Source organism: Gasterosteus aculeatus, chromosome 20 (assembly GCF_964276395.1).
Source record: "Gasterosteus aculeatus chromosome 20, fGasAcu3.hap1.1, whole genome shotgun sequence".
NCBI lineage: Eukaryota > Metazoa > Chordata > Actinopteri > Perciformes > Gasterosteidae > Gasterosteus > Gasterosteus aculeatus.
In genome coordinates, this window is record NC_135707.1 from 9,053,052 (window position 1) to 9,075,372 (window position 22,321).

Here is a 22,321-nt window from a genome sequence, read left to right on the forward strand (position 1 = left end):
CGTCCTTTTACACTAGCCTGTCAACATGTCTGTCGGAGCAAGGTCATGTCACTCCTCAAGACAACTGCTTAGCACCTGTGGAGCTCGGCTGAGCTCTCCTCGAGTGCTTCTTTCTGGTGGCTGCTTGTCTGATTGGTACTCTGCGTAGGGGGATAGTTTATGGAAAACGTGCAAACCGGTTTTGTTCAATGTGTGGGCGTGTATTCAAAGCCGCTGTCTTTGTGTTTTGCAGGCACTTTCCAAGGTATTCATTCATATCTGCGCCGACATGTGTGCCCGCAGCCGTGATCTTGTTGGTGAACCCCTTGGAGATTACTTCAAGTCTGAGCCCTGTCACTTTTAAAGCAGCAGACTCGCTGCTGTATGGAGATGTGTTTAGAGAATTTCATTATTAAAGAGGCAGTGCGCATTGGGCTCAACTGCCTCTGTGATATGACAGTGAACATCTTCATAGCTCAGTGTGAAAGTCTGTTGTATGTGCTGTCAAATCACAGGTGCTCCCGCTACCCAGAAATACAGCCGAGCAGACTGAACACAAGCAGCGGGATTTCAATTTGAAGTGAGACATCTTGCACCAGGAGATTGATTGCGCTCCCAGTAACGTGCAGTGTGCCCTCCGATCCCGTAGGTGGTGGTACAGGCAGCCGTCAGAACATTCTCCATGAGGAGCAGTAGAAGATGCCGGCTCTGCCAGCACTGCTGCTGTCAATACACGTCGTCGCCTTCCTGTTAGTCACCCTGCTGCCCAGCTCCCTCAGTCAGGCCCCTTTGCTCTCCTCTGTCCGAATGGGTGAGTGGCCAGCCGTCCATCCGTCCTTACTACGCCTACATCAGAAAGGTTCTCAACATACTCCACATGTGGCTTTTTTTGGACTTTGGACCTGAGCAATAATAATATTGTGACCAGAAAAATGTTTGATAGAGCTGTTTGCTCTTCTGTAAATGCAATATTAACAGTGAAAGTACCTATTCTTAAAAAAAGCATCCATCACGAGCAGGAAGAGCCATGCAGGATACAAATTTTAGAATTTGGAATGTAGAATTTACAACTGTCAATATGTTACATGTTGTCTGAACAACTAGACAAAATAATACAAACATACCACTGACTTGAGGACTTGAGCTTTGCAGCAAGCTGCCATTATACACATGAAATGAATTGTTCTACTTGGAGTACTCCCATGCTTTCTGATAGAGAGCCAAATGGGGAAACAATCACCAATCTCTCTCTTTCCTCTCTGCCTTTCTAGCGGCCATCCTGGATGACCAGTCTGTTTGTGGCCGTGGGGAGCGGCTGGCGTTGGCCCTGGCCAGGGAGAACATCAACAGCGTGATGGAGGCTCCGTCCAGAGCCCGAGTGGAGGTGGACATATACGAGCTGCAGAAAGACTCCCAGTACGACACTACTGACACCAGTGAGTGGAGCCGATGCACGTCAAAGAGAACCAGTCAAGCAGATTCCCCCAACCTGCCGGAGTGAATAAGTCCTAAATATACTATAGTCCAGCAGGGCATAGTCTCTAATTAGAACAGACAGAAAGTGACCACTGAAAATACCAGTAGCTCCTATTATTAATATGGACTATTAACATGAATAGTGACCGCTGTAGAGTACAAAAGAACACTAGTTTACAAAATTCTTCTGGTCATATTAGACTTAAAAATGGTTCCGCTATTTCAGATTTCCCCTAAAAGCTGCCTTTTTGTTAGCAAAATCCTCAGATGATGACTTAAACGATAAACCTCCACCACTTTCATGTCATTAGCAGCCAGTAAAGGCTTGTGCTGATTAGTCTACATGTCATTGGAGACCAGTAATGGGCCAGAGAGCCTGTCTCATTAAAAACAGTGGACCAGTGCCCTCCAGTAACAGCTGGCACTGCCTACTCTGCCGGCAACGACAAAAACAAATCATCAAACACTAATACGGATCAGCAGTGCAGGACAGCAGAAAGCAAAGTCGCTCCATGAAATTTGTATTGATGACAGAATGTATGGAGTGTGTAAAGTGAGAAGCTGTACTGTTGAATCCTGTCACAGAGGAGACAAGGCGCTCGGCTGCGGTTCTAATAGGCCGCTGACCCTGTCACGAGCTACTGGCAAAATGTCTGTGTGCTTGAGAGGGGTCGGGAACATACGTGCATGCATGAATTGTGTGTGTTTATATGTGATTTTGTGCGTGTGCGCGCCCTTGACCGATGGGCAGGAGACTGATTGGCTTGTTGGCTCTCAGCGTTTTTTTTGTCTCTGGATCAGAGAGCTCATCATCTTACAGCTACACACGTCCAAACATGCACGCACTCCCAAACAGCCTCACACGCACAGGCATTTATACATGCATGCACGCGGCATTGTATAAATGCACTTTCTGCAGACACACATGCACAGACGCACACACATTGGCGTTCACACATATACAGGGACACACACAGACAGAGATAATGGCATGGACTGAACAAAGCTAATTGGAATAATACCAACCAAATATGCCAGCAAGAAAACAGCTAACAACAATTAGACAAGCACAGTTAAGTCACCAGTATAATGACTGCTGTATCTGAGAAATCAATTTTCAGGTTAGTAGCCAGAAAACATGAACACAAATAAAGTTAGTACATAAAAATAAATCTGTGTAAAAGAATATATGTTCTCTGTATGCTAAAGGGTTTGAAAAATCCCACTGAGCACATGCTTTTTGTTGTAGTTTCACCTTAATACTGGAGCTCTGTTTCATGGCGACTCATTTCAATTTGAATCATGGAATTTTCATGGAGTTTTGTTTTCAAGTGTTTGACCTCTTAGAATTTCTTGCTTTAACATGAAACAAGTGTAATGAGCACATTGAGGAATTTGCCCAAAGGCAACGCAGGTGGGATTAATGGACAGAACTGGTATGCTTTTTTTATTGGTGCAAGTGGTTCCCGTCTGTGGATATGCGCTTATAACGGCACAGCACAATTTTAGGATTCCTACCAAATAATTGATTGACACTTTGATGGTCACTTTGCTAAAGGGGGGAAGCCCTGAAGGAATGTCATAGTCATGGTCTGTTAGGCACAGGTTCATACGTGTCGTACGACATGAGACATTGGCCTTCTTATCTGATTCAGAGAAAGAGAAAGAAAGTAAATAACCGTATCGATCAGTTACACGGACCGCAGGGCGGTCAATTTGTCAAGAAGAACACAGCTTGTCTCTTGCTCACTTACTTTAATCATGAATGTCTCAGTTCAACATAGTGGAGACGTATGTCGCATTTTGATTTAAAAATAAATAAATGAATATATATATATATATATATATATATATATTATTTTTTTTTTCCGGTTATGCTTAGCCCTGTGAATACTTCATCAAACAATTTAAAAACTTTAGCTGATATTTTTATTTTATTTAAAAAAACACAATACTCAAGCCTTATCTTTTCATCTATTGATTCTTTGGGCATTCAGAAGAGGTGCGAGATAATAAGCGTTATTTACAACTTGTTTTTTTGTGTTGACATGAATATATTATGAAAACATCCAAAATCAGTTTCTTCACAGAAGCCTCGAAACACGGATATCAAGATTCTGGTCATGGAGAGTGAAATTCATGCTTTGACACACTGTAAGCTGAATCATAGAGAAGGCGTTTACTCCAGCTATAATTGAGCAATTTATACTTAATTTCATAGAGAAATGTAAACCGTACCCCCATAATAATGTTTGCCTGCAAAAAAGGTAATGATGCAAATGGCATTTGTTAATTGAAGGCAAAGGCCCAATCTATTAAAGTTGTTTTGACGCCAGAGATAAAAAAAGAGAGCATAAAATCATCAAAAGCAGCTGTCCAGAAGTGAATAATGCCTGACGTGCCCTGCTTTAGTCTTTGCAGTATTTATCACTAAATAAATGACATTATAATGAGACGGATTGCGCTGCAACAATTGAATCAGTGCTTCAAGTGAAATCCTAATGAGTCCTCTCTTTTTTTGCTTCATTTGAACACCTTCAGTGAACACTTTCCCTTTTGCCTACGACAAAATGAAGCAGAGCTAAAGGTGTGTGTCGACATATCCGGTGTTTATTTTCCCTTCTCCCCGTTTCAGTGTGTCAGATTCTACCCAAAGGCGTCGTCTCTGTGATAGGTCCCGCCTCCAGCCCCGCCTCCGGCTCTACTGTCAGTCATATATGTGGCGAAAAAGAGGTGAGTGAGGAAGACACGAACCTACACAAATATGTACAAATCTGTGTGTGTTGGTGTCTCATTGGCTACAGACATATCGTCCCTTTCTCCCTGAAGTGCTCTGCCTCCTACTTCACTCCGTCTCATAATTAACCATCATCAAACTGTTTTGTCCTTTATTCCCAGAGCTTTTTATCCTTTTAGGTATCTCTCTTTTCACCCCGTAGCCTCTCTATTGGAGCTTCAACGTCCAGTATGTTAGATGGCCTTCCTCAACGTTTCTCTGTCCTCTCCTTTCCTCCCCCCTCTCTCCAACCTCCAGATCCCCCATGTCAAGATCGGTCCGGAGGAGACTCCCCGCTTGCCGTACCTGCGCTTTGCCTCTGTCACTCTGTACCCTAGCAACGAGGACCTGAGCCTGGCCATAGGAGCCATCTTGCGCTCGTTCAGTTACCCCTCAGCCAGCCTGGTCTGCGCCAAGGCCGAGTGTGAGTACACATGCAGCCTCTGTTCTAGACATGCAGCGCATTACGTGTGACTGTGTTTGTTGTTTGGGTGGGCGTTCTTGTGAGCTTGTTCATCTAATATGCGTGTGTGTGTGTGTGTATATATTAATGCCTCTGTGGGAGTGTTGGCACAGTCACACAGTTTGGGCGGATAGAACTGTGTTGTTCACAGTTGGACACTCATTTTGACAGTCTGGTCATCAAGTGCTGTCTGTTGTCAGAGTTCAGAGCACGGCTTCTGCTGCAGCCCGTTTTATTTTATTTACTCATGCTTGCACATCGTCTCTTATCCACCTCACAGGGGTTTTAGGCCAGACCAATCAACTAATATTGAAATATTTAATGCTGGAAAGCAGCATGGGAAGAATTGAAGGCAGATCAGATTTGGCTTGCCAGGCACGCAGAGAGCTTTAACATCACAGGGGATCCAGGGCTTAGTCACTAGCACTCTTCATTTACGAGGACGTTAATGATTTATTATGCAATGACCTGTTGAGAGTCCCAGGAATTAAAGGGCTCGGTCGGATAGGGGCCGTACTATTCAAATCAAACTTTTGTCAAGAGATAAAATAATACACTGTGTTCTGTAAGCCAAATCCATTTTTTTCCGTCCAGCTTGTCGTGCGAGTGATCTGATGTGCTGCTGTGGACTGCTCACATCAGCCAAGTTCAACAGCGCAAGAACTGAAGGGCAATTACTTAAAGAATAAGTGGGACCATTGAAGTCTTCTGGCGTCAATGTGAGAAAGATTGTGACAAACAAAGAGCTGTGACATTATGAGATATGTATTCACTCAATCAGATGTTTCCATTATCTCCCTAGCAGGTAGCCATCCACATGGTGCTTTTTTAGAAAGTAAGTTCCTAATGGAACTAGAAGAGCTTTGAAATGTGATCAGATTTCTCTGTATCTTCTTTTGATCATCCGTTCAATCTGTAGATAAGAGCGCTGTCTTCCACCAGGCCTTTTCTGTATACAATTAGAGGCTGCGGATAACATCATAGTTACTTACCAGGCACAAAGATGCAGCTTTTAACAGTGGAGAGACTGATGGCTGCGTTTGTGTAATATATTTTGCTTGAAGGTGATCTTTACAAGGTTATCACACTCACAGACTCTGACCCACTTGGCTGCGCTATCTATCGTCATGGAGCTGGTTGCCATGGCTGCAGAATAGGTGCTAACTGCCACTCAACAGGCTCGTTCCACACTCTGAACGACCGTGTGGGTGCGTGTGTGCGTGCGCGTGCGTGTGTGTATTTTCGAGTGCCTTTCTTCACTCGTACATGTGCGTGTGTTTGCTGGTTTGTGGATGTGCGCACTGGTGCGTGTCCCGTACGTGCGAGTGCGGTTTTGGGGTACTTGTATGGTTCTGTGAGTGTCTGCTGAGACTCTGCAGAGTATCAACATCAGACAATGTTCACCACCAGCTCACGTTTTATTCATCTTGTTTACCCCAGCGTGGAGCAGTGTGTTCAAGCGAAGCAGGCGTTCTATTTTCTTCCCGTCACCGAGGGGGAGCAACATGTGAAGTCATACATTTCATTTACACCGTGCACACATCCTGATTGAGTAACATATTTAGAAACGGGTCATTTTTAGCGACACCTTGTTGATAACATTATTGACGTTATTCCCCTTTCAGCCCAGGGACGTACAATAGATATGCTGTTAGATGAGAACGAGTTGGGTCATTTCCGACAAATCTTCACCTGCCGTGCCTGGGCCATAAAGCCCTATCTGAGCCTAATTCCATTATGCAGTGTTCATGAGATGGATGAAGGTGAGGACAGTGAGAGGGAGAGACTGAGCACAAGGGGATGTTGGCGGCGTAGAAGCGAGATGGATAAAGACAGAGAGAGGTAACTAGAGCACGGGGCTAAAGGGAGAGAGATGGCGAGGTATGTGTGCGGGGGAGAACATGTGAGAGTGGGCGAGAGCAGGAGAGGAAGCTGTAAAGTGCATTGATTTTTTTCCCCCTCCTTCTTCAAACTAATTAAAGTTTTGGCCTGGTTCAGTGATTACCCCACTGCTAACAGAGGCGTTCTCATTCTGAAGGGCTCTGCACACTACCTCTCCACCCGTCCCTCTGCCCTCCCCCTCCGTCTCCCAGACGCCTGCCCCACCACCTATTTACATAGCTAGGGGTGCTTTACTATGGAATTACAACTAGGGAACATCAGGTTAGACTTCATCGTGAAGCTCATACCTTCTAACTTTCGGCCACAGTTTCTGTCTGTCTTTTCTTTTTTTTTTTTTCTTTTTTTTGAACATATACTTTTTTTCATTGTACACATTCCTCAAATAACTGAAAAGCACAGCTTGATGGATGGATTACAAAGCACTCAAAGAGTGCATATCACTGCCAAGGCTGAACAACTCTAGATTTATTAAACTATTAATACAACATGTTTAGAAATTTGTCATACTGATTGGCCGATGCCCCCCATCAATTTGGGATGATACCGTAAACCCCCCTGGGAATATTAGGGCTTCGTACAAGGATAAATTTCAGTTGAGTCGGACGCATAACCACTAAGTTATAGTTATATTTTGTCATCTTCGTGTAGTACCATATGGCTAGAATGTCATCAGAGTTTGATGTAACACCAGAGCTTCATATGCACATCTTGTAGCATTTGCACATTGCATTTCAATGTTTTATATTCATGTCAGGTAAATGCTGACATCCAATCTAGTTTGAAAGTCAGTCATAGTGCAATAAATAACCTACAGGGCATCTACACTGAGTGGACCATAAAACAGACGTTCAAAGGTTTGAGGTAAAAATACATAATACACCGGACACAAAAAAACACACTGTGTCAAGTTCATTTTCAGAAATACAACAGAGAAACAAACTTATGGCAGTGAATTTAAACTTCCATTGGTGGAGATCAAAATAGATTAAATAAGACTATAAACTGCACATTAAATGATGTTTAATTTCCGACAGTTTCAGACGAACCATTGATCATCCTTTGCCAAATGACATAGATACATGACGTGGATATATCAAGGTTATTACGCGTCCCCTCAAAGCCTACGCGTTGGAAATATGAGTTTGTGTCTACTGATACAGACGTGGATATGCAGCTCATCTGTGCTCTGGCTCTGCCTCAGGCCTGCTGAGATTAGAGGAACTGGTCCGCCGCTTTCTCATCTCTCGGGAGACGCTGTCAATCAGAATGCTGGACGACAACCTGGACCCTACTCCACTTCTGAAGGAGATCCGAGACGACAAGGTGGCCACCATCATCATCGACGCCAATGCTTCTGTGTCCTATCTCATCCTCAAGAAGGTCAGCTCCCTAATCTGATTCTTCACACCTGCACATACACGCGGGATACGAGGTTACATGTTACTGTCATGAAGAACATGCAGAGCAACTATCTGACAAAAGGATTAAAACATCTCTGCCGTTTGTTGAATTAAAATGCATTTATACCTTCTTTGGCCTCCAGGGCTGCATAGGGAACAGTTGCACTCTTAAGAAAATATTTGAGAAAAGGATCTTTTGCTGGGATGCGGGGCAGATGTAACCCAGGCCTATTCTGGGTCATAGTAGAGCCTGTAATGCCGATAGCCAGCACAGTGAGTCATAGTTTGAATGTGGACGGGATGTTTTTACTGGGTACATTGGAGCGGCTGTCCGCCCTCAGCGAAATGTCCTAGTGTTGTAGCCCGATGATGTAAAACAGTGATTAACGTATGCTCCCTCTCCTCCACCATATTCCCTTCTACTTTGTCCCCCGTCTCCTTTGCTCGCTGCTTCTTAAAACCTCACCCCTCCGCTCTCTTCCTCCATCAATCTTTTTACCTGCTCCTGCATTCTCTATCTTTTTTACATTCTGTATCCAACCGGCCCCTTTTTTTTTCTTCATCTTAATCTCTCTTTCTCTTTGTCCCGCAGGCGTCTGAGCTGGGGATGACATCAGCGTTTTACAAGTACATACTCACCACAATGGTAAGAGCTCACCACTTCTTCCCCTTCCTGTCGTCCATCTTCTATTGCTCGCTTTGGCATAAATGGCATAAAACCCTTAAAAACATCCAAAAATTATTTTAAAAAAGACCTTAAAAGATTAAAAATAGAATAAAGTTTGCAGTGTAATTTAAGAATCTTTTGAATTGCAGAAACGGTCAATTAAAGGCAGCAGCAAACACAAAAGTCTTTAATCTGGATTTAAAGTAGCTGAGGGACTCTGCAGACCTGCAGCTTTCTGGGACGCTGCTTCTCCATGTTTAGTTTTGACTGGGAAAAGAAAGTAGAGCAGTCCCAAATGATCTAAGGGTTTGTGACTGTTCATAAGGTATCAGCAGATCACAAATGTACTTTAGCCCTAAACCATTTAGTGCTTTACAAACTACCAGCAGGATTGTGAAGTCAATTCTTTGTTTGACAGGAAGCCAGTGTAAAAATCTGAGAACTGGAGTCATGTGATCCACTTTCCTGGTTCTAGTGAGGACTCGAGCTGCAGCGTTCTGGATCAGCTGCATCTTTCTGATCAACATTTTTACAGAAACATGTAAAAACACTGTTACAGTAGTCGAGTCTACTGCGGATATTCCCTATATATCCCTAATTACACCTAATTTCTAGCGTGGTTTTTGGTTTTTAACATCAGCAAATGAAGCTCAGCGCTGACATTTAATCGTTCCACCCTGTTACCAAAAACAATTACTTCTGCTTAATATTTGTTTAAGACAGTTTTGACACATCCAGTTGTTGATTTGTTCAATCCATTTACCCAGCCCCTGTATTGGATTGTAGTCCCCTGGTGATATAGTTATAGAAATTTGTGTGTCATCCGCATAACTATGACAACACACTTGTTGTTTTCCATAATCTGAGCTAATTGAAGCATGTAGATGTTGAACAGAAGGGGCCCCAGTATTGAACCTTGGGGAACACCACATGTCATTTTCTTCAGCTCTGATGTGTAACTAGCTACAGTAAAGCCAAGGTATTTTTGGTCTTTCAAGTAGGATTCAAAGCAGCTAAGTGCTGTGCCAGAGAGTCCCACCCAGTTGATTAGTCTATCCAGTAGTATATCATGGTCGCCCGTGTCAAATGCTGTGCTGAGATCCAATAATACTAAGACTGAAATTCTGCCATTGTCTGTGTTTAAGTGGATCTTGTTGAAAACCTTAACCATAAGCTGTCGAAAGCCTGACGGGAAGGCTTCAAAACCGTTATTTACGAAGTAGTTTAGCTGTTGAAAAAATGTTTTTGGATTATTTTACTTAAAAAAGGCAGGTTTGATATTGGCCTATAATTTTTCATTGCTGTAACGTTGAGAATAGCCTTCTTTAGGAGTGGTCTTATAACAGCAGTTTCAAGAGCTTGACACCTGAAATTAGGGGTGTGTTTACAATTTGTTTTTACATTTTTTTGAAAAAGTTTGTTGGAAGAATATCTAAGCAGAAGGAGGATGACTTCAGATGTTGTATAAAGTCATCTTGGCCTGTATGGTTGATTGAATGAAATTGTGTCATGGTGTTTGAACGGATGTTATTCTGAGATTTGGATACAACATATCCTGTGTTATGTATGGAGGCACTGACAGCTTGTGTAATTGTCCGAATTTTATCAGTCAAAAAGGAAGCGAATTGATTGCATGCCCGGGTGGATTGGAGCACAGCAGCCACTGACACTAGAGGGTTTGTCTGTCGATGCGTGTGTTGTTATTATTTTGAGTTATTATGTCAGTGAAGAAGGCCTGTCTTGCATTTCCAAGTTCAGAATTATAATTATGAAGTCTGTCTTTATATATGTCACAGTGGACCTGGAGATTTGTTTTGCGCCACTGCCTTCCGATACTCTCTTTTCTCTATTCTGGCCAGCGGGGCATTTCTCCACAGAGATCTTTGCTTACTTGAGACAACTTTCACTTTAGTGGGTGCAATGTCCTCAATAATATCTACAAGCTCATTGAAAGAGATGCAGGAGAGCGCTAGTGTGGAAGAAAACGACTATGTGAATAGTTCACTGGTGCTTGCAGTGATGTAACGCTTTTTCACAACCTTGGTCTGGATATTTGTGTGCAAGGAGATTGCACTCTTAAATAAAACGCATAAATGATCAGAGTGCAACGTCAGTCACAACAACCCTGGAAATATTTAGACCTTTTGTGATGATTAGATCAAGAGTGTGCCCCCTGTTGTGGGTGGGTCAGATCAGAGTTATCAAGGACACCACATCGTTCTACTGACCCTCTGTCCTGGGGATTATCAACATGGATATTCAAATCACCAACAATAACAATACAGTCAAATTCAATACATGCTACAGACAGCAGTTCACCAAACTTGTCACTTGCACAGTATTTATGTGGTCTGTAAATGTTCAGGAATAAAGCTTGTGTGGATGTTAGAGCCACATATTCAAATGAAGTGAAATGACTTAAAGCCGTCTGCTGATATAAAGGAGCAAAGGTGGAGGAAGTAGGAGATAAAGGCAGGAGGGAGAGGTGACAGAGAGTGAAAGAAGACAGAGGAGATAGGGTGGAAAGAGGGAAAGAGAGGGATGGATGTGAGAAATGAACACGCCGTACAAAGATGAGGGCGTGCGGATGAGGATGGGAAGGAATATGAAGGAAAGGAGGAAGGTCTGAGGTGAAGGTGATGACAGACTGTCACCCGCTACCATCTGCCCCTTTGATACGCTCACCTCTCCTTCCATCATTAAAAATGAATCTGTCACATTATGCGGTGTGCCTGATCATTTTATTTACTCCTCTACATGATGGGATTTGGATGCCACGTCTTGGTATATATCTGTGAAGAATCAACCTCTCCTCCCCTGTATCACTGCTGTCCCATTTTCTATGTCTATATTGTTTTTTTCCTCTCTATTTGACATTAGGTGTTTTCACGCCCAGTTGCCCCTCTCTCCCTTTTTATTGATCTCATACATAGATTCTTTCGTATGTATTAAGCTTTGATACACTGTCAATATTGTCACTCGGCTGAATTTTCTTCCCTCTCTGCAAACACCACAAATGCTCCTCCTCTTTCTTTTAGGACTTCCCACTCCTGAGACTGGATGATATCGTAGACGAGCAGTCAAACATTGTGGGTTTCTCCATGTTTAACACCACCCATCCCTTCTATTTGGAGTTCATCAGAAGCCTGAACCTGTCTTGGAGGGAGGGATGTGACCTGACGTACCCCGGCCCTGCGGTCAGTACACTCCAGTGCTCTTGTCTACATTCAAGAGGGATGTTCAAAACTCAGTGTGTATCACACGTAACATTAAGCTGCTTTATTCCTCACACTGATTCACCGAGCAGTTAAACAGATTCGGCTAGTCTTTTGCTTGTACTTAATGGGTATTGATGTATCCATTCGTGTTTCCTCCCCACTGGTTTACTCATACCTCACTCCTCTTCTCTCTCTTCTTTTCCTCCCCCGTCCCTGTTAACCATTCAATCATTTCTGCTAGAACATCTTTTCTCATTGTCTTCTCCCTTGAAACCTCGACTCTCCTCTCTGTGTTTCCATCCCTCTCCCCCCACACACCCTCGTACGTTCCCTCTCCCCCTTCCACAGCTCTCGTCAGCGCTGATGTTTGATGCGGTGCATGTGGTGGTGGGGGCGGTTAGGGAATTGAACCGCAGTCAGGAAATTGGAGTGAAGCCGCTCAGCTGCACCTCGCCCCAGATCTGGCAACACGGGACCAGTCTCATGAACTACCTGCGCATGGTAAGTGCTTGAAGTATTGTAAAATCACCTGCGGATATACAGTGCGTGCTCATACACATGTACACGCGTACAAATATGATATTATTATTACTTTTTTTAAATAGCCAAAAACTGTCACATTTTTGCTTTTTCCTTACTCTTAAACCTGACGATTCTGCTCCTTTATTTGTTCTTTGTTGAATGTGACAGTAATTTGAATTGTGTTGTGGATTGTTGGTCGGATAAAACAACACATTTGAATAACCTTGGACTCCTGGGTATTTATGTTATTTTATAACCAAAACGCTGAATGGAAGGTTAACTGATACTTGATCTTACCAGACAAAAGCATTTGACAAGGTAAAACTAGCACATGTTCTGTGGTCTGTCGATGTTCTCTCTGATTGATGTATTGATCAATGAGCGCGGTTCAGCAGCACTCTGTATCCTCCTACATCCTGTTGCACGTAACCTCTGTCTCTTGTTACTCTTGTCATCTTCCATCTCCGGCCGTCTGTGTGCTCCTTCCATCGACTACCTGTTGCCAAGGCAGCCCGAGCCCCATCTCTCATTGCGTCCTCCCCGCCGGCCCGTCATCTGCCTTTGTTAGTCAACATCACGGTGCGCTCCTGCTTCGGCGCGGTGCCATTCATCATAGGCCTCGCTAACTGTGCCAGCACCTGGGTTTTGGAGAGGCTGAGCCTTAAGGTGTAGTCCCGAGTCTCGTTAGCGGGCTGCTGTGACTGAGCCCCTCGCTCAGTCGGTCACTTTGTTCTCGTTGATCCAGAAAGAATCACCCTCGTCTTGTCCAGTCTCAGACGTTTCCTCGGTCTCCAGCTCCTTCTTTCTTTTAGTCTATCACCCTCTCATTTTTTCCCCCTCATAACTATAGAACGTTTGGATTCATGCTGTTACACCGAAAATTGCCTGCATTTTGGTCTCCTCATTATTTCATCTCCTTCTTTCCCTCTTTCCTGCTTTCCCACCTCACTCTCTCCGTCTGCCTGTCAGGTGGAGTACGACGGCCTGACAGGGCGTGTGGAGTTCAACAGCAAGGGTCAGAGGACCAACTACACCCTGCGGATTCTGGAGAAACACCGGGGAGGCCACAAAGAGGTCAGGAGTCACCTGTTGTCATGCAGCAGCCAGGTCTCTCACCCCCCCTCAGGCTTTAGGTTGGAAACCGGTCAGCCGACTGATTTCGCTACGGCGAAGGAGCTGTTTAGCACAGGTGTCATCCCTCGCAGCCTTCCATGATAGCGGCCAAATATCTTCACTTTGGGAAGTTAGTTTGATGCGGTTCACCTGACCTTTCATTTCATCTGAAGGCTACAGGAAGACATTGACCTATTGTTTTATTCATCTACTGAATGTCAAACGGTTGCAAAATGTCATAGTATGTGTAGTTTTGGGGTCCAGTGTTTTTTTTTTTGTGTGTTTGGACTGACCCTGTCCCAGGTGTTTTGTTTGTTGCTGTTTGTTTGTTGGATCTTGACTTGATATTTCCTGAAGGATCTATTCCCCTACAATGGAATTGTATGATGACGTATGATCATATTGTGTTGTCGTTTGACAATTACCAAACTTATCAAAAACAATCAAGTGTTAAAATGATGTGGCTTTTGTTGGGCAACGCTCACTATGGCAATTTCAGAATAATTTTAAATGTTAAAATATAGTGTAACAATAATACATTTACTTGCTCAGTATTGTCAGTCACATTTCACTACCTATCTGCAGACCAATTATCGCCGTAACATTTTTTAAGAGAATAATGTGTAATTTATTCCATGAAAATTGACAGTCTCCGTTTACAGATATCGTTCTACACATGAATGAAATCCTCTTCATTAATTTCCCCAAACCAGACCTCCCCTGTAGGTCTGGGCATTTTATCTTTTTTGATGCACAAGTTATATGCCACAAAATATGCAACAAAATTGTTAATGTTAGTTGGACACCTCGGGGGAACCAAAATAAAATGTGGGCAGAAACAGCCAATGAGGAGCTATTCTGTCAAGGTGAGGGAAGACAAATATTTTTCACCAGCATTTCAAAATTCAATTTAAATGAAGCATAAGTACGCATATAACTGCAGATCCAGTCTGCGGTTGATTGACAGGATGAAACACTTTTCTTCACCTTCCCTTAATACGTCGTGCTGGGTTTTGCTCTAAGCCAACTTCCTCCCATGCTAACACGAAATACCATCCGATAACCATTCTTAAATCTAGACTTCATCTCTATGAGAGGCTATTGCAGCATTTTATGTCTGTAGCATTTTAACTCGGCACCCACTCTGCAGGCCGGGGGTGGTGTTATGGAAAACCTGTGATTCTGAGGAGTCATTTCTTCTCCTCTGACTTAATGAAAAATGTTCAATGAATAGAAATGCCTCTGTGAGCTGCGGTTCCACCCCTGCATGCTAGTTAGGTTATAGTCATATACTTTACTGTTTCCATAAAAAGGAAATATGAGAGTTTTTTTCAATGCAATTTAAGAACAGTAAAAATAGATAGATATTGGAATAAAACTCCTGCTCAAGAGTGCTTTTCATCTTCTCCCAGCTCAGTGCTCTGCTTGTGTAAATTGTTATTGTTCTTTCCGTCATGTGTGGCTTCAAATTGGGCAATTCAATCAATCATATATATATATATATATATATATTATATTATATATATATATATATATATATATATATATATATATTATGTATATATACAATATGTAGTGGTATGGATATCAAGCCAAAGCATAAAATATTCAGTAGTAGAGGACTAGTAGTGTTTGTGCACACACTATGATGCGTGGCCTTCTACAACAGTGAAGTAGCAGCTTAAAAGTACATTATTCATCCCACAATGGGCATTGATTTCTTCTTGCTTTCCCTTCTCTGTTAGATCGGGGTCTGGTACTCCAACAACACTCTGGCAATGAACTCAACCAGTCTAGATATAAATGTCTCCGAGACACTGGCAAACAAGACCCTCATTGTCACCACCATACTGGTAAGGTCACAGTTATCTTCTGGTCCATCATGCTGGTGAGATCAGAGTTGTTTGTGTGTTGCTTCACAGGCTGTGCCGCAGCTCGTGCTGTGCTCTGGTGTGTTTTTGCAAATTTCGCTGTCACCGTAGCTGTCATAGAAACTGATGGAGCTGTGTTACTGAATACAAACTGCCAAAACCCCGGTGTTGTGATTCTTTTCGGAGAGTACAAGTTGTCTCCTTCTGGTTTCCACGCGAGTAACGTCAATCAGATCCGTAACATGGCAGTTCTTAATTGTCTTCAGGTCAGTGTAGATAGTAAAACAACATCATATAGTGCTGTGATATAACATCAAAACATTATCAACAAAATCATCATCAAATAGTAGAACAGAAGTCATCCCCCATAGACAAACATAAAGCACCACAGTATTTATTCTCACCAGGACCTTTCTCAGACCCAGTTTCCTTCACTTACCCGGTTTTGCTGCTGTGAGACCTGCAAATAAAATATGAGATTTGGAGGTCGACAGATCCAGTGATTGAAAGCCATTTCATGTTTTTTAAAGGATTCTCCAGACTTTTAGGGTCGGACTTCCATCATGTTTGGGAGCTCACAAGAGACAGATAAAGAATGGTCTAAATGGATTCTGCAGAAGCCGGGCCGGTATCCTGACTTTCAGTCCAAAGTATTGGTCATGCTCCAAAATGGATGAATCCTACTATTCCCATAATCCAATTGTATATGTTATTTTTGTAAAGTCTCCAACTGCCCGGTAAAGTACCATTTCTCTAAAACTCAAGGTGCCCTATTTGTAGGCTTGGTTACAAACTGCATTCATAGACGGAGTGGCACTCAATACATGTTGATGTATGACATTTGTGGGATTGTTCCCTGAAAATAATTAGATTTAATTTGTAGAGACTCAAAACTATTTTAATAGAGTTAAAAACTGGGTGGCTTGTTTTCACATTTTATAGGAATAGTTTCATATTTTGGTTAAATCAAATTTTGTCAATTTGAACATCTGATAGCTACGTTTCAACCTCTTTCAGAATAATGATGAGAGAAATATTGATCTTCTCATCACTCTCCACCAGAAAGAACATTTCCTAAAGCGGTTGAACCATCTACTATTCACATAATAGCTTCTGCTAGTTTTATTTTAATCTTCGCTTTGGACTGAAGCCCCACATTCCTCCCCGGTGCTCAGGAGAACCCGTATGTGATGCGCAGACAGAACTACCAGGACTTCCAGGGCAACGAGCAGTACGAGGGCTTCTGCGTCGACATGTTGAAGGAGCTGGCGGACATCTTGAAATTCTCCTTCAAGATCAAGCTGGTGGATGACGGCCAGTATGGGGCTCCGGAGCCCAACGGCTCTTGGACCGGTATGGTGGGAGAGCTGATCAACCGGGTGAGTACTCCCCCTCACTTTCCTTCTGTCTCTCTCTGGCTCACAATCACACCAGGAACACAGAAACATGCCACTGAAAAAGGCTCTGTCTAGTGTCTGAACACACACACGCACACACACACATTCAAACTCTAGCCCCAAACTACTAAATTCTGCTGTAACTTCCCGTGTTTCAAATTGCTCTCAGAGGGGAGTGAGACTTTTATCTAGGACAAAAGCTGACTTGATAATTCTCCAAAAGAGAGTGGTAGCATTGCCTAAAATCGTCTGCCACCCCCCCCCCCCCCCCCCCCCAACTCCCCCTTCTTTCCCTCCCTTTCCAGGCCTAGTGCGCCTCTGACAGACGCTGTGGTTGAAGCGGGCTAATGAGAGCCCCTCTCCGCTTAATTACCACACGGTATACTTCAATTACCGGACTGTGGTCCCCGTGTGGGCCTCGCCACACTGGTGCTCCCCCAGCTCTGCGAGCTTCCTCTCCCTCCTGCCCCCCCCCCCCCCCCCCCCCACTGCCTGATCACTCAGCTCTAATTAGCGGTCCGTGTTCATCAATTAGCCCTAATGGGAGAGATGGAGGGGAGGCAGAGGGACCAGGGACCTGCAGGGTTTTATACAGGTGGAAAGACCAGCCACCCAGTGCTTACTTGCAATTAGCCTCATTTGGACGGTGGATAATGTGTGTGTGTGTGTGTGTGCCAGAGGGAAAGAGCCAGTGCAAATATGTGTGTTTTTCCAAATGTGTTTTGAAGTGCCTCTGTCGAAACTTTTTATTTTTCAAGTCATTTTTAAACAGAGCTCTCTCTCATCCACCCGGCGCAGCGTTGAGTGTCTTTCTATTTTAAGCCGTTACCTGACACTTGTGGGTTTTCTCTCCTCCGCCACCTCTACCTTTTCCTCTCGCCCCCCGCTACCATCAACCCTCCCGTCTTTGTCAACTCTACAGAAAGCCGACCTGGCCGTAGCGGGCTTCACCATCACGTCGGAGAGGGAGAAAGTCATCGACTTCTCTAAGCCGTTTATGACCCTGGGGATCAGCATCTTGTACAGAGTTCAACTGGTGAGGCTGTTATCTGCAGCTGCACGATACTCACTATGAACCCCGTATGCTTTCAGGCCGGCAGGGTCACGCAGAAGGCGACGGGCTTCACTAGTTCGATGACTATGGATTCAGACTGAATGTTACATAAGGGCTGATCTCATCTTTGGAGCCAAGGACTGGGTTGATGTAGTACGCTGCCCACAGTGAAATTTATAGTTGTAATTTCAATTGCTCGATAAGTCAGTGCTCTGTAACTGGGTAACAGTGGCGGCTTTACATTGCTAATGAGGTTTTGGCTCTCGGCCAAGTGTGCGTCAACAGCCGGCATTGTGAAACGGAGCATTTATGGATTGTAGCATATCACAGCAGTGCAGACCGACGTTCAGCGTGCAGTGAAGGACACTGCCCTCCTGTGGTGCCGAGGGGACAGTCTCTGACTGTTGAGACGTGACACCTCGTTTTCTAACACTCAATAACTTCCTGTCTGTATGTCACCATCTGCCCCTGTTGCTCTATCCATCTCTTTTTATCCTGTTCCCTTTTTGTCCTCCCCGCACCAGGGTCGGAAGCCGGGTTACTTTTCCTTCCTCGACCCCTTCTCTCCGGCCGTCTGGCTCTTCATGCTGCTCGCCTACCTGGCTGTCAGCTGTGTGCTCTTTCTGGCTGCAAGGTCAATACATCATCACACATCACACACTGTACCCCTACTCTGCAGCTCCATGGGCATTTATCTTGTTGTAACGGCAATACTTGTCCCAGTGACAGATGGGCAGGGATCAAATGACTGATTTGTGTTGGCTTGAAAGATTCGACAGAGGTGCGTTTGACCCCAAGGTCATTCCGCTATGCCTGTGTTCCCCCAACAGGCTGAGCCCCTATGAGTGGTACAACCCGCACCCGTGTCTGCGAGAGCGCAAGGACATTTTGGAGAACCAGTACACGCTAGGGAACAGCCTGTGGTTCCCTATCGGAGGCTTCATGCAGCAGGGGTCAGAAATAATGCCCAGAGCCCTGTCCACCAGATGTGTTAGCGGGGTGTGGTAAGTCACTGAAAGTCTTCTTTCACAATTTACTACATCATTATTTGTATGAAGTCTTGTGATCTAGAAAGGACATGAGAGAGGACTGATACACTCTGTCCATATTGCCCCTGTCTGCCTCACAGGTGGGCGTTCACCCTGATCATCATCTCCTCCTACACGGCCAACCTGGCCGCCTTCCTGACCGTCCAGAGGATGGAAGTCCCCATCGAGTCCCCGGACGACCTGGCCGACCAGACCAACATCGAGTATGGCACCATCCACGGAGGGAGCACCATGACCTTTTTCATGGTACGACCCACTGCAGCAGCCATGGCCATGGTTGGCTTAGCGTCTGGGGTCTTTGAGCGGGGTCTGTTTTTGTATCCGTGCTTACTTGTGCATTTACATGGATTTCATCCAGATTATGACAATTTCCTAAGTTGTCTTTGGTGTAAATGTTTCACAAAATGTTTGCGATTGTGTGGACGTGTATGATTTACTGCAGAGCTTTCGTCTTTATTGCTTTGCCTTGAGGAAGTTGTCCCCATATTTGTTACTTTATGTCTGAGTTTCTCTTTTGTTTTCTTTACGGCTGTTTGTATAAGTGGCTGACTGCCTGTGTTTGCTTTTTAGAGCGCTTGCAGCATCTGTGTCGGCATCTGTGTTTGTCAAAGAGCGTGTGTGTTTTGTCTCCGTGTGTAGGTGTGTTTGCATGTGGGAGTGTGTGTAGGTGAGTGTACAAAACACATTCTTTGTTTGTGCGCATGCTTGTTGAATGGCTACATGCCAAATTGTGTGTTTGCGTTGCAGGCTTGTGTTTTTTATTCATATTGAGGATATAAGAAAGAGGTCTGTGTTTGCCTACTAATCCCCACAAACAAAAGGAAATTACATTGTCACTTTATCACGAACATGATGCCGCCCTCTTTACTCCTTTCCTTTCTTCTCACAAAGAGAGACGCAACATGTAATTGTTCACTTTAAACACTTAATCCTGTTCAAGGGTTTAACATATTTTGCTTAGTGCTGAACTACCTCCTGTGGGCTTTTTTACCTCCTTCTGTATGAAAGATGATGCATCAGCTACGCCATAAGCGAATAATCTGTTTTCTTTTTTCATGTTGCTTTCCCCCCTTCACTCTCCTCAATCCGCTTCATGTTTATTTGCCATTGATGTTTTACTCTCCTCTTCACAGAGGATGCATGCCTCTCTCTATTTTTCTTATTTCTTCATTTTGCATTTTTCTTCATTTCCATTTAATTAGTTTCAAAGAGAGATGATGTATTCACAGTTTAATCATCGTTGTTGATTCTCCATTCCTCTGCAGAACTCGCGTTACCAGACCTATCAACGCATGTGGAACTACATGAACTCCAAGCAGCCCAGTGTATTTGTGAAAAGCACAGAGGAGGGCATCGCCCGCGTGGTCAACTCTAAGTACGCCTTCTTGATGGAGAGCACCATGAACGAGTACTACCGCGGCCTCAACTGTAACCTCACCAAGATAGGAGGCCTACTGGACACCAAGGGTTATGGAATCGGCATGCCGCTGGGTAAAAATACTTATATATACTAATGAGAGAACCTGGTTATTACTCGCAAGGAAATTACAACACAATCATAACTAAGACCTGTTCATTCATCACTTAAATGATCTGTATTATTATTTCATTATATATTCTAGTAAATTACTAGCATGTTACTTTTTCTTATTTCAGTTTTATGCTATTTAGAGAAGTACAGTATGTTATTGCATTGAGTTATTTCAACTGATGCCATAATAATACATATTCCTATTCTATTTTCGCATGAAGACAATAACAATCAAATCAATAACAAGATACACATCAGTAAGAACAAAACAAAAACAGAACAGTTTGTCGCTTACAGTCTTTCTAGTTTGCTTCAGGGGATCGGTGAGGAAGGAGCAAAGGATGAGCGTTAATCTGATAATAACCTGTTAACTATGTTATCTAACAGCGTTTAGATCATATCATGCCGACTTACATTCATTCAGCTTTTTGAGGTTCTGAACCCCAGATTGGGGAACAGTGTGATATTATTGTATTAATGAAATAAACACTTAATTGATTGTTGGAGAAACATATGAGATCAATTATGCAAAACAGAAACATGTTGCGAGATCTGAAAAATTGTCTAGTACGTGCTTGATTAATTTTCTATCCTAGGGATTTGTAACTTTTTCAAATGAAAGTACTGAACATGCAGTTAATTGCTTTTCCACAAACGTTCGGCTCTTCCGAAGCTCTTTGCCAGCACTGAGAGGCAGTGTCATTGGATCACAGTGGTCCGTTTTAACAAAGAAGAAGAAGAAGAAAGACCAGCGAAACAGAAAGTACAGAAAGATTTGACAGACAGATGTCTGGGAGAAAGATAAAGTGCTGTTGCCGTAGTTTATGATGGGAAACAGAGACTGAAGAGGAGAAAGATGTCTTGAGCCAGATATTTAAAATGCGTTTTACGGGGAATTATGTTCCTACTAAAACCCTGCATTCATTTGCACTTCACTTTTTAAAGCCAACAAAAAGGCTACAAAATGTTAGTAATTAGTTGGCTTTATAGATAATGCAGTTTAAAGCGTACTGTTTAACATATTCCTTCAATACCCATAATTCACTTTGATGGTGGACTTTGGTTCCCTGTATAAAAGCATGTTTCTATCAGTCTCACTCAGAGACGTGCTTGTGGAGAGGAGAGCTCTGGCTGTGTAATGCTGTGTTGTGTTGTGGTGGTGGTCTGTGATGGTGGGAGGTGACTTGTTTCGCCACGCGGAGGATGACGGCCGGGACAGAAGAAACAACATGTCAACGGTTCAGATGAAAACTGCTCACGTTGTGGTGTGTTGATCATCTTCCTGACTCGACAACCCTTTGTCGACTGTCCCTTTAAACGCTCCCGTCGGGTTTTTACTGGTATCTAGTTCACGATATGCTTTGTAGGACTAGAAAGCTGCACCACTGGCTCCGTATGTTTGTAATCTCGCTCTTTATCTCTCGATAATCCTCTCTTTATTCTCAAAGTCACATCATTCGTAGTCATCTCAAGGCTGCAAGCGCAATCCTGTGGCTGTGATTCATTCTCCTTTTTTCTCTCCTCACAATTCATGTTTTTCCCCCCTTTGGCAAAATATCCCCCAGCTCTTGTTCTGGGCACTTCTGCTGCAGCTCTTTTCCGTCCTCCAACACTTGTTCTTATCCTGCTCTCCTGTCATTTGCCAGGGTCTCCGTTCAGAGATGAGATCACGCTGGCCATCCTCCAGCTGCAGGAGAATAACAGGCTGGAAATACTGAAGAGGCGGTGGTGGGAGGGAGGCCAATGCCCCAAAGAGGGGGACCACCGTGCCAAGGGTCAGTCCATCACAGCTGCCTGTTTCCTCCTCCTCCTCCTCCTCCTCCTTCTCTCTAATTTCCCCAGTAATAGTCTCCTCGCTCTTTGCTACAGTCCAGCTAATGTCTTGTGCCAAAGCTAATGTCCC

At 43.8% G+C, this 22,321-nt stretch overlaps 1 protein-coding gene across 7 annotated transcripts in view; it reads left to right on the forward strand.

Annotated features, from left to right (window-relative positions):
* grik5 (glutamate receptor, ionotropic, kainate 5) overlaps positions 1 to 22,321 on the forward strand; it is a 67,091-nt gene that overhangs the window by 38,037 nt on the left and 6,733 nt on the right. For all 7 annotated transcript variants that reach the window (XM_040164855.2, XM_078095018.1, XM_040164857.2 and 4 more), the window contains exons 3-19: positions 629 to 790; positions 1,251 to 1,415; positions 4,091 to 4,188; positions 4,490 to 4,655; positions 7,798 to 7,976; positions 8,589 to 8,642; positions 11,702 to 11,860; positions 12,230 to 12,382; positions 13,373 to 13,477; positions 15,262 to 15,369; positions 16,563 to 16,766; positions 17,707 to 17,820; positions 18,363 to 18,472; positions 18,669 to 18,842; positions 18,968 to 19,133; positions 20,153 to 20,378; positions 22,065 to 22,193. In XM_040164855.2, coding sequence (XP_040020789.2) covers positions 679 to 790; positions 1,251 to 1,415; positions 4,091 to 4,188; positions 4,490 to 4,655; positions 7,798 to 7,976; positions 8,589 to 8,642; positions 11,702 to 11,860; positions 12,230 to 12,382; positions 13,373 to 13,477; positions 15,262 to 15,369; positions 16,563 to 16,766; positions 17,707 to 17,820; positions 18,363 to 18,472; positions 18,669 to 18,842; positions 18,968 to 19,133; positions 20,153 to 20,378; positions 22,065 to 22,193 — 2,422 coding nt within the window. In that variant the 5' untranslated portion in view covers positions 629 to 678. The remainder of the gene's footprint in view (positions 1 to 628; positions 791 to 1,250; positions 1,416 to 4,090; positions 4,189 to 4,489; positions 4,656 to 7,797; positions 7,977 to 8,588; positions 8,643 to 11,701; positions 11,861 to 12,229; positions 12,383 to 13,372; positions 13,478 to 15,261; positions 15,370 to 16,562; positions 16,767 to 17,706; positions 17,821 to 18,362; positions 18,473 to 18,668; positions 18,843 to 18,967; positions 19,134 to 20,152; positions 20,379 to 22,064; positions 22,194 to 22,321) is intronic.